The 12854-nt window shown below is 47.0% G+C and overlaps 1 protein-coding gene across 1 annotated transcript in view; it reads right to left on the minus strand.

Annotated features, from left to right (window-relative positions):
• Nucleotides 1–2111: 2111 nt before the first annotated feature.
• The window catches only part of Rnf144a (ring finger protein 144A), a 28210-nt gene continuing 17467 nt past the window's right edge, over nucleotides 2112–12854 (minus strand). The window contains exons 5-7 of the mRNA XM_035447183.1: nucleotides 10825–10972; nucleotides 8823–8912; nucleotides 2112–2243 (exon numbers count right to left, since the gene is read on the minus strand). Coding sequence (XP_035303074.1) covers nucleotides 2112–2243; nucleotides 8823–8912; nucleotides 10825–10972 — 370 coding nt within the window. The remainder of the gene's footprint in view (nucleotides 2244–8822; nucleotides 8913–10824; nucleotides 10973–12854) is intronic.

A 12854-nucleotide genomic window follows, 5' to 3' on the forward strand; every position in this document is an offset into this window, starting at 1 on the left:
TGGACCTTCAAAAGTCTCCATCTTCAATAAGGGAGCCTGAGCTGCAGTCTGGGAACACAGCCTCCCAGAAGGCTGTCACTCCCACTGTAAAGACAAGGACGAATGCCACTGAGCAGTGAAATAGACAGCAGCAATCAAGGCAAAGTGGGAAAGATGGTGGTGGCATAAAGTCTGCCTGTTATGCATCCCTGGAACCAGGGCTCAGGCTGGCTGTCACCTCTGATGGGCATTTTAAAGGGTAGTGGTCAAATGGTTTCACATACAAATTGTGGGCTTGGAGTTCCTTTCCAGAAAAGCTGTGTTTTCCCCATGTTTCCAACCACAGAGGCTCAAGGCCAGGCTTCACCCCAAATGAAGGTCTCAGAGGTCACACTGACAAGTGAACTTTTAAATTTCAATCCCTGCCCCCGCCCCCTGAGGACTTTGTGAGTATGGTTTTGATATGGACTGAGCTTCTAAATGGCTTTAGCTTAATAAAGAAAATCAATACCAGACAGTGAGAAGTCAGTGGTTGTCTTACCTCCTTCACTGTCAATTGAAAATGAAGAAAATGGAGTCATTTCTGGGCAGGCAGTGTCTGCTAGGATTTGACATTGACCCATAAATGCAGAGTCACACAAAGACAATGGCTGAGATGACAGAACTCTGGGTTTGCTTTACTCCTTCCTTTGTAGGATGCTTAAGTAAGCCTTCAGACCACCTCCCTCCTGCAAACCTGTACACCTCCACCCTGCTCCTGGGAAGATTGGGCTCTGAAAGTCAATTCTAAAGGAAATCACTCTCTCCCATTTTCAGAGTCGATTGATGGAGTACGCGTGTCTTATTATCTTGAGCTTTGTTGACATGGAAACACACAGCCCCCAGAAAAGACCAATTCACAAACTCCCCCACGGCAGCATAGTTAAGTGACACAGAGGGTCCTTCCCTCCCTCCTTCCTTCCTTTCATCCTTTCTCTCCTACTCCCCCCACCCCCAGCAAGAACAAACCGGTTAACTACAGAGTTAGGGCTGTGTCCCGTGAGTCACATGATTTTTCAAATTACCCAAAGCATTTGAACAATGCAAAGACTTCAGAGAGTTCCCACCCAACTTCCAAGAGTTCCCCAGGGATGATGACTGAACTCTCCTCTCCGCCTACCTGAAAGGTAGGGCAAGGAGTCAAAGCAGAGTCTTTGGGAGTAAAACTAGCTCAGAGTATAAAGCATGTGGTTTGAAGATATTCAAAGTCATTTGCTGCCACCTGGGAGAAGGGGGACAGAAGGAATGGGCTCTGTAAGCTGAACTGGAGAAGGGGGAAGAGGGACAGAGGGGAGTGATGTAAAGCCAGAGATAACCCCTTAAATATGTCAGAATTTTCAAAGAAATGCAACAACAGGGGCCCATGTGAGTAACAGTACACAGCTCACGGCATTCAAAAAGTAATTACAGCAGGTTCCAAGAAGAACACAAAGTGTACATAAGGCTTTCTGTAGCTTCTGGAAAAACAAAACGATCAGGCCAGAAAAGTCATTTGTCTATAACTTCATAAAATACACATTTCGAAAAAGGCATAGGATGGTTTATACGCACCTTGTTGATTTTCACTATTTTCAGTTGACAGAAAGAAAAAAAAAAGCCTTCTAAAAAGGATTTTACTAAATGCCTTTAGGAGTAAAAACAGTTGTCACAGAGAGATTTTCTCAAGTCAGATAATCAGGTGCTGGCTGAAGAAGAGTCCTAATTCTCGAAGACTTCTCCTGACAACGCAGTGCCATCTTGAAGCCAAGGTATCCCTTTGTCTGAGTGGGTCTCGTAAGCTCCCATGGCACATTTCCAGTCTATGGCCAGGGGGATAAAACTGCCTCAGGTGCAGCTGATGCCACCTCAGGCCAGCTCTGCAGACACAGAAGGACTCTGTGGGATGTGCCCCGCCCACTTGTGCCACTCCTCCCCCACACCCCAGAGGCCACACCCCGAGGCCTCTGCCCACGCGCCGGGGTCGTCCCTGAAATCTCTGCAGCTCAATGGGGCACATAAGGCAAGAAACATGCTTAGAGAGAGAAAGAGGTTGGTGAGGGGTAGGGGAGCCACACGTCCCGAGGCAGGGGTCTGTTCCAGCATCACGCCGTCCTCTAGGTGGGTAGTGGGTCATCGTCCCCTTTACTGCACTTACATTTGCAGCAAAGGACAAAGGGTGTGGCCAGGAGCAAGAAAGGGGACGCCACTAAGAGCAGGAGCCCAAATCCAGCAAAAATTCCCACCACCTTGAAGGGAAACAGAGAGCAAAGGTGAGGAGGACTGTTTTGTAGGTTCCACAGCCGAAGTTTAAACCACACCACCACCCACCATCCCATCCATACTTCCAATCATGCATCTATCTATCCACCCATAGGCCCACCATACAGTTCACCCACCCACATAACTATCCATCGTATGCATTCATCTATTCAGCTTCCCATGATCTATGCCTTCATTCACCCACTTACCCATCCAACCATCCACGGAGCCATGCATGTATCCATCCACCACCAACGCTCATTCGACTATCTAATTCTTTAACAATCACCCATGTACCCCCTCTCTATCCAACCAACCATTGGTTCATCTACTTATATTCCTTTTTCATTGCTCTCCCTCCCTTCCTTTCTCTTCTCCCTTCACGAACCCACCCCAGTCCATTTTTCTATGCATTCAGCCAATTACTGATTTCTCCTGAGCAACCATTATTAGTTAGACCATGGCTAGCTAATACAAATACAAACACACCTGAGATCTGGACACCCCAGGAGAACACTGTCTAATGGAAAGACTAAGATTTCATCAAAGGCTAATACACCTCACAGGAAGTGGGTTAAATTCCAGGTAAAGGTCACCGAAGAAACAGAGGCCTGCCTTTGCTAGAGGACAGAAAATGGCTGAGATGACAAAGATGCCCAGATGTTTTAGTGTGTAAGAGGGCTAGGACAAGATCCCTCAAATGAAGGAACAAGAATGACAGAGACATTAGACATTCATTCTACTGAGCTACCCTTGCCTTTCTGGAGTTTAAAGACTAACATGGACTGTTATATGTTATTATTATTATTATTTTGCTTTTTGAGACAGGGTTTTTGTGTAGCCCTAGCTGTCCTGGAACTCTCTCTGTAGACCAGGCTGTCCTTGAACTCACAGAGATCTACCTGCTTCTGCCTCCCCAACTCTGGGATTAAAAGTGTGTGCCACCCCCTCTCTAGGTATAACTGGCAACTGAAGACCTGCTGATATTTATACCAGGCAGTGGGGCTGTTTCAAATGAACACAGTTCTTTTTCCCTAGCCTTACTTAGATCAACCCCAGGCTTCCTTCTGAAAGCTGAATGTGGAGTTAGACTGCCACCTAGTGCTAAAGATGATAAATATAAGATTTCCCCAAGTCTGTTTTCTCAACTTTGCAATTAATAAATGATCTCTAAGGTCCACTATAGAGTGGACCTTAGAGAACATTCGTAAAGGAAAGATTTCCTTCACTGGGACTTTTCCTGGAAATAAACCATACACATATAGTACACCACAGTGCATGCAAGCATGTACACACCCACATTTATAAATAAGATCACATTTGATAGAAGACATCACACTGCAGTGATAAATGAGGTGGTGAGGACGCTGAGCCTCAGCCAGGATGGATGCTCATTTGATAAGCATAATATTGGTGATAGGATGGCACCGAGCAGGTCAGGTGATTTGTTAAAATCATGTGAAGACTGTAGGGCTGGGGAGAAGGTTCAGCACTTAGGACTGCACACTGCCTTTATAGAAGCCCTGAGTTGGGTTCCCAGCAAGGGTGTTGAGCGGGCCACAAACAAATGCCTGTAATTCCAGCTCTAGGGGATCTGACGCTTTCTTTTTATCTCTGCACTCAGCTGCATACACACACATACGGACACACACATGCAAATGTTTAAAAATATATTTTTAAAAAGTCGCATGCATATTGATATTTGAGGCCACGAAAGCATAGTGAGGTCACCTGGAGTCATCTGGAACTCCTGGTAATCCCAGTGGAGCAGCAGTAGGTGACTGCCAGCCTTAAAGGAGCCCCATCCTCCACAATCAAACCCATGAGTGCATGCTCACATTCTTGCCAATAAGGCTCCATCTCATCTCTGCTCCTTGCCTGCCTTGTCTGTATTTGCATGCTGTTTAGTAAGCTGACCTACCAAGCCACTGCCCATTGGGTATGGAGGGGATGCTGACATCACCAGAAGGAGAAAAGAAACACAAAAGTGAGTGACACAAAAACAAAAACATTTCACTCAGTGATCATTGATCTGCGATATTTTGATTGCATTCTGTTGCACCTGAGACTGACAATAAAGTTTGTTTTGAATCAGAGGGTGGGGCTAGAACTAGCTGACCAAAATTAACCATAGAGGTCTTGGAGGACTGAGGGACTGAGGACAGATAGACACAGGAAGTAGCATGGTGGGGCTTAGAGAGGTCTTCATCCTTTTGGATGGAGGAACAACAGAGATAGGAGGTCACCAGGCACTTCTCTGCCACTCCTCTGATCGTTCAGGTTCTGATCCCAATATCATCATCAATGGGGACTCAACTTATAGCTCATAAGATGTCTTTCTGTGCAGTTAGCACCAGAACCAACACAGATACCACCACCTTCTACTCCTGTTTATCTCTGCAGAAGACCTTGTCAACCAGAATAGATGTGTGCATTATGTGTGAGTGTGAGTGTGTGTGTGTGTGTGTGTGTGTGTATGTGTGTGTGTGTGTGTGCACGAGTATAATCTTAAGACAAGGTAAATTGTGTAAAGCCTTGACAAAATAAGGGATTTTTATTTTCATTCATAGCATGCAGTTGTGTTAGAATGGAGCATTTGATAAGGGGGGGTGCTAAGTAAAATATAGTACTTTATGCTATACTTTATGCTTAGAAAACTGATAAAAAAGCTAGCTGTAATGTTTCCAAGGAGCAGAGTCCCCCAAATCTGCAAGAACAATGCTACCAAACTTTATAACAAAGAAGTGTAAGGAAGCAGGAACCCACAATATCAACATATTTTACACCAAGGACAACACCCTCAAACACTGTGGTCACATTATGCTAGACTGGAGGTCAATCATGGCTGCCATGGAGGTCTGAGTTGAACAAGACCCTGAGCCACAGACAGACACATTCCTGGAATCCCAACTCTCACGAAGTTATCAGCAGTGGCCCCATCTGTGGCAATGGTAAGGTCCACCTGGCCTGTTTGCAGGGTTGGTGGGCCACTGTCAGGACTTCAGTTGATATAGAAACAGACAGTGTGTGTCCAGATGCCTGTCAGCATAGCAGGGTGTCTGTCACATGTGTCTACCTATGGGTGCTGTCAAATCAAAGTCAAAAGCCTGGCTTAAGATGTGTTATGGGCTGGGTGCTTTGGAGATACTGAGTGCAAGAGACAGGACTCGGGCAGACAGATGGAAGGGATGTGAGTGGGAGAGGGGCAGGAGAGGGCATCAGGCTGTTGCCAGGCTTCCAGCCTGGTGCTTCCTGCTTTGTAGAGGTGGGGGTTGATGCTAAATGAGATATGGAGGATCTTTAAGTTAGACTCCCCTGCAGCATTTTATTCTGGGGCTCTAAAACTTGTGGGTTCCCAGTGTCAGCCTTAGCCCATCCCATAGCACCCACTGTCTCCTTTCCCAGTTCATATCTGATCCAATTACTGTTAGATCCACCCAAATGCATAGTGGTGTTGATCCATCACATTGAGTCTCTGCCCATGCTTTCTCCTTCTTTAAAGTGGGTTTTGTTGTTGTTGTTGTTACAAGTTGAAGCCTTCAGGATACATGGTCTTATATAGCAACCCCCACCCTGTCTCATTATGCTTCATTGTGGCCTTCTAGTCTAGATTATCAACAGGTTGTGTCCCTGCTTCCAGTTCTCACACTGCCTTGCAATATTATGAGAACCCCCGATTCTAGCCTGTGAACAGGCAACATTAGAATTTTCAGGGTTGCTGGATTTCATTCAAAGTTTTGCAAATGGGAAGGTGTGACCAGCAATGCAGCAGCCAGTGGGCACCAAGGCAGCAGCAAGTAGCCAGTAATGCAGCAGCAACTGACCAGCAATGTAGCAGCCAGTGGCCAGCAATGCAGCAGCAAGTGGCCAGCAATGCAGCAGCCAGTGGCCAGAAATACACCAGCAAGCTAGAAGGACAGTAGCAGGCAGGACTTGAAGAGCAGTGAAATCAGGCAGAGGAAATAGAAGCTATCTCTTTCGTAGACATATTTCTGAAAGGTGGGCATAGGAGTGTGGGGGCCTCTTGACGTCCCCTCCAGCCACTGTGTACATGTCATATTTCACACCACACCTGTCACTAGGCGCTACTCTCCCCATCCCAACTGCTTCCATCACTGGAGCTTGTCTGTCTCTTCATCAGAAGCTCAAGAAATGTCACCACTGTGGCCACACCCAGGTGTTCAGTCATCCTCTGGGTGGGAACCCACAAGCTCATTATTTCTACCTCCTGTCAGACCCTGAAGGGCCAGGACAAAGATTGTGACTACCCTATCTCAAATAAGCTACACATCCGGAAAGCAGCTGAAGGAAGAAGAATGGGGACAAGGCCATGATGCAACACTAAGGTCCACCCTTCACTTCATCTGAGGACCACTTCTGAAGCATTGAGGTTACATGGATGAACAAACTCTTGCATTGCGGATAGGGTGATGTATGAAGAGAGGCAAGACAGAGGCAACATCCAGAGGGGATGTGAGAGCAACCGACATAATGGGAGTTAAAGCCTATTCCTGAGCAATGGGAGGTGACATCACATATTCAGACATAAGGATCTAAATGGGCTGTACAGAGTGCAAGTGGAATCGCAGAGCCGAGCATGGGCAGGAAGCAGACATTCAGTGCTAATGAAGAGCAAGGCTATGCAGGTGCAGGAGAGCATAGGAGGTTTTATGCCAAGCCCATAAACACAAGGAAAGATGTGGCTCCAGGCCCTTACTTAGTCTAGCCTAGATTCCTGGGTTTCCTTCGTACACTACTGGGTGCTCTGTAAACACCCAATAAAAGTGTCATGAGGATAAGCCTTGGTCTCTCAATGTCATTAACAAATCTGTGGAGGAAGAGCTAAGACAGGAAGCCTGTCCTAAGAGGAAACAGGGGAGGTGTGGCTGGATCCAGAATCAGAAGTCTGGCAGGGAAACAAGGCCTCTCTTGGCAAGCCTCCAAGCCAGACAGACCACAAGAATAAAGGGATCTTTGGGGGTCATGCGTAAAAGGAGGTCTTAATTGGTCTAGATAATAAAAGGCCGGAGTCAGATATGGAGGGAAATGCCAAGAGATCAGAGAAAAGGAGCAAGCCACAGCACACCTTACCTCCTAAGCATCTCAGCAGAGAAGAGAGTGATTTCCTGTTTTCTCCCTGCTTATATCCTGTTTCTGTCCAATTATGTGACTTCCTGTCTGTCTCTACAGACCTCCAGACCTCTATGGTTAGCTCCATTCTCTGACCCCCAGACAGGCTTTATTTGTGCAAGAAAGATAACACCACAGTCATGGGCACTCTGTGGTATTTTTGGTTTGGATAAAACTGAAAGCTACAGGGACCTAACACAGGGTTCAGCCTTGCTGGAAATGCACAAGGTATGAGGCACAGGCCTTCCGTGGACACAGTCTCCCTCATGGACAGCCACATGTCTGCCCTTTGCTTTTGCTCCGTCATACACTCAGGTCACTGTTGAGGCGACCTTCCCTATACTTGAGCCCTGGCTTGCACACTACTCTTGGTCTATTTCAATCTAGGTCTAATTTCTGATATCCTGTGCTCCCTTTCTCATGGCCTGTATGAGAAAGGGAGCACAGGAAGCCCATCATACAGAAGCTAGATAAGAGTGCCAGAAAGCATAGTTACAGTTAGACCCACTCTCAACTCTAGGCTAGTGTCTAGAGAGTGGATCTCTGTCTTTTGATGGACTGGCACAGTGACCTCAGAGGACTCCTGGGAAAGAAGCTCCTTCCATGGCAACTAGGGAGTATTGCAAACTCCACTCTCCTGACCACTTTGTAGTTCCCAATTTCAGTGTAAATAAAATCCATGTCTGCTAGGTCCCACAAAGCCTGTGGAAATGTGGCCTTGCTAAAATCCCAGACTAACCCCATACCCCTGTCTCACTATCCACATGGATCCATCCTTCCACAATCCAAGCACCTCACCTGAGCTGTCCTCTCTCCTTTGTCCCTCATGGGTCTACTCCTTGACACTCAAAATAGCGCTAACACACAAGGAACCTTCCCACCCATGTCATCTAAGACCCCTTCCCTACCCCTCATTCACAGCTGCTGTATGTCATGGTGAGTCTGCCAGTTCATCTCTACCCTTTGCACCTAACAGAAGGTAAGTTCCATAGAAGAATGCCTTACAGAGGTGGCTGGTACACAGGTGACAAATACCACTTAATATTTAATTCAACATTGCTGAATCAGCTGACCCAAGAGCCATTTAGAGGCTCTGCAGGCAGCAGAGATGTTCCATTACTTCCCCCTCATCCTTTTCTGTTAGCAACTTGCTTGCCTCTCTCAGGACAGCTTGAGGCAGCTCATCATCAAGGACCAAAAGTAACACTATGGTCACCAGGCAGGTCTGTCTGGTCATGACCAAAGTCACGATTAAAATGCAAGTAACAAGTCTGATGCTAGACACCAAATGTGCACATGTTCGAACACTGGGCCAGGGCCATCAACATTACTAGAAAGTCTTCTAGAACACACACACACACACCCACACACACACACACACACACACACACCACACCTTTTCTTGAGATCAAAATTCGAGGTGAGCAGCCTCTTACCTGTGTCCGATGCCAGATCACTGATGCCCGGGAGTGGCCCAACTTGTTGCGACAAGGCCCCTTGTCATAATGTATCAGGAGGAAGTCATCCTGTGAAGGGCAGATAAAGGTCTACGGTGAATGTCGCACTCCCGCTCTCAGTATTTTTTAAATTCCAGATACACAGTATGTGGACACAGGGAAGAATGACAGCAGGGGAAACGTGCTGAAACCTGGGTACTATTCCTCTGGGCCACCATCCCTTTCAACAGAGCAGACAGAGGAAACTGTCAGCCTCATTTCATAGAATGAGTCTTGGTGCCAGATTTCAGTGTTGAGCCAGAGAAGGGTCTCCTGGGCATAGTGGCACCTCTGGAGTTTGTACTAACACCAGAGACTGAAGAGGAATATTGGACTTGCCTGCCTGTGTCAGTTCTCACGAGACCAGATGAGCCCCTACCAGGCCAGTGTGCCCTCGGTTCAAATTTTCAGAAACATTTTGCAAGGTTTCCCTTTACTCAATAACCAGTCCGGCAACCAACCCCTACCCACAAGTTCTCCCCATTTATAGCAAACAGGCATCCTTTCTTCGTGCAGAGAACTGTCTGCTCCATGTCTCCCTCCTCGTGGCCTCTCCTCACATTCTCAGGACAGTCTGTTACTTCCAGACTGCCAGGTTGCTGAGCTGAGAGCTCACTGTGTTGGTCACCTCTTAGGATTCTGACCACTCAGTACCTCAATGTGTATCAGAACCACTGAGTATCAGGGGACAGGTGCTCTCTGCCATAGTGCAGCTCTCTAGCACCTGAAACTATGAGAAACGGATGTTTACTCTTCCTTACCCAGTCTGTGGTACCCTATCATAACATCCAGGCTCATCAGGATTGGCCCTAAAGAGCCAGACTCTAAGACACCCAAAGCACCTCTTCTTTTGTTGAGAACAGAGGATGTGAGCTACCTGCATGACCGAGACCATTCCAGCTTCTCCCCAGGCCCTTAAGATAACACATGTAGCCTGAAGGGACCAGCCCCCCATTTCAGCAGCCATGACAGTAACACGTGCTCACTATGACCTTGTCTTGGTCACTAAAAGGTCAGATGCCTGCCTCGTGGCAATAGCCAATCAGAAGTTAGCTGGTGGAGCTATGATTTACGGCTCTGGGTGTACTTTACGGACAAGCACACAGCAATGACACGCAGAGCATAGCAACCACCCTGGGAGGGCCTATGGGCCATAACAACCAGTTGGCCAATCAACACAGGAAAAGCCCTCCAAGCCTGGAGGCACACCAATCCTGAGCCTGTGCGTACCCCTAGACACTCCCCTTACGCTGCCCTACAAGATTGCTCGGCAGCTGATTCAAGGTGTCTTTGCTAGCCATCTGCCATGGTGGGTGGGTGAAAGACCCGAGCTAACATGGGGTTATCTCGTTAAAAAACAATAAAGCCTCATGCAGTTTGCATCAAGCTACCAAATCTGCTTGGTGATTGGGGTGACCGCGGTCTTGGCCTGGGACCCTGGATACCTGAGTTTTCCGGGTGTCTAACCAGATCATCTCTATATCCCATCTCCATGGAAGAAGTGACATGTACACATTTGCTTAGAGAAGAGCTTCAGTGTAATTGTGTCTCCTTGTGCACACAGGCTTGTGTTTCACCAGGAAGTGTTTTCCCAAATTGTACTGTGCTTAAATACGACTAAAATATATGCAGTCACGTTGAACCAGACTTTCTTCTTGCCACATGTGGAGCATGACTGTCAGCTCTGGTGTTTTTTTCAGAGACCCCGAAGATACTCTGAACCTAAAACCTGCCCTAAACTTCTATACCCAGTACTAGTGTCCAAGCTTCACCCCAGGGAACCAAGATTCCCATAAACACAGAAGAATCATCCTCTGGTGCTACTTCTCTGTCACCAGTGTGGCCTCCAGCTTCCCTGGGGCAAACAAGCATCCCCAGCTTCCTCTCCCACATATCTGGACTCAGGGTTCATGGCTGCCATGCGAGGTGATGCAGTACTCACATCCAGAGATTCCAGGCAGTACCAGCAGAAGGCGTGCTTGCAGTTTTTACACATCATCTGTGCACAGCCCTCATCCCGCTCAATGTACACCCTGCACTTGGGGCAGCGCTTGATGGGTGCGTCGCCCTCCTCCATCTTGAAAGCAGAGCTGTGGGAGACACACTATGAGAGTCATGCAGTGGAGATCAAGAGAGACCCAGAAGAAGGGCTGCGCTGGGAGCACCTCGGAGCACCTCTCTACTGCAGGGACCCCAGACCTCTTGTTATTAAAGACAAAGAAACAAACACCGTGGAAAACAAACAGCCAAAGTAGAGTGAACCTGCCAGATTAGGGTAAAAACAAAACACAAACAAAAGGCAACTCCAGCACATACCTAACTATATATTTCTATAGAAAAACTAATACATAGCTTGAAGCTTATACTGGGGAAAACCTGAGGAATGGTGTGGGGCTTCAGAAATGTGTGCATTTTCCAAAGAGTGGATAATAAATTTTATGCACTTTGGTTTTGTCAGGAAGAAAAAAGTCATAAGCATACACACATGAAAATACACAATTGCTTCTGAAGATCTAGCTGACCTGTTTGTTACTACAGGTTCCCTGTGGACCTAGGATGGAGATGCAATGGTTATTATAGCTTTAAGTCTGGTGGCAGATGCTGGCTCCTCCAAACCAGCTAGAGGACACCTCTACAAGCCTTACTCTTCAGTGTGAGTCTAAGAAAGTATCCTGCTTATGCAAAGTAGCTGCTGTGGTTTGAATGAGGATGACTGCCATAGGCTCATACATTTGAGTGCTTAGTCACCAGGGGAGTGTTGGAGTAGGATTAGAAGGATTAGGATATGTATCCTTTTTGGAGTAGGTGTGGCCTTCTTGTGGTACATGTGTCCCTGGGCATGGGCTTTCAGGTTTTAAAAGCTCACCCCGTGCCCAGTGTCTCCCACCCCAACCTCCCCACCTGCATATTAAGATGTAAAGCTCTCAGCTACCCCTCCAGCACCATGTAGGTCTGCTTTCCACCATGATGATCATGGACTAACCCACTGAAGCTATAAGCCAGTCCCCGGTTAGATGGTTTCCTTTATAAGAGTTGCCTTGGTCATGCTGTCTTTTCACAGTCATAGAACAGTAACTGGTAAAAAGGAGTAAGAAGTCAATACTGTTAGCTAATGTTACAAAAGTAAAATAGGTGTTTAGGCATGACTAAGGAGGATATCCATATCAAGTTTATTTTTGTTTGTTCTTTATGATGGCTATTCTCTTAAATATACATTCATGACAACATCTGGAAGAATAAAAGCCAAGAGAAGATATCACAGATTCTGGGGGTGCATACAGTATTGTGTCAGAATCCTCAGCATCAATCCAGTATGACCTGGAAAGAGACTCCAGTGGCTCCCCTTGGTGTCAAGCAGTGTTTGCAGAGTGCAACCTGTCTGAATGCACAGTTGCTGAAGTCAAGCCATGCTGCAATTAGCAGGCATCTTGGCAGAGGATTGTTCTGAAGGGCCACAGTATGTACAGGGGTTAAATGGGACCACAGTGTGTACAAGGACTAAATGACACCTCAGCACAGCCCGTCTGATGATTAGCAGGGAACACACTCCTCATGATCGTGCCCTCTCGTTTCCTAATTGTCATGAGGTGCATGCTCCTGAGTGAATTCAGTTCTGTTCTATACACCGATAGAAGGTGATAGGTTAAGAAACTCTGGGAAAGGCCGGGAAGATGGCTCAGTGGGAAGGGTGTTTGCTATGCAAGCACCAGGACTGGAGTTTGGATCCCAAGAACCCATGTAAAAGCTGGATTGGTGTGGCATCTGTCTACAATCCAGCACTAGAGACAGGTAAGGACAGGGTATCCCCGAAGCAAGCTGGCTTGCTAGTCTAGCTGGTTGATGAGCCCTGGGTTCAACTAAGAGAGCCTGCCTCAAAATAGAAAATGGAGAGTAATCCAGGAAGATACTCAGCGTCAACTTCCACCTGAATGCCAGGATTACAGCATGTGCCATGTCTGGAGTATGCAGGGG

This window comes from Cricetulus griseus, chromosome 7, assembly GCF_003668045.3.
Source record: "Cricetulus griseus strain 17A/GY chromosome 7, alternate assembly CriGri-PICRH-1.0, whole genome shotgun sequence".
Lineage (NCBI taxonomy): Eukaryota > Metazoa > Chordata > Mammalia > Rodentia > Cricetidae > Cricetulus > Cricetulus griseus.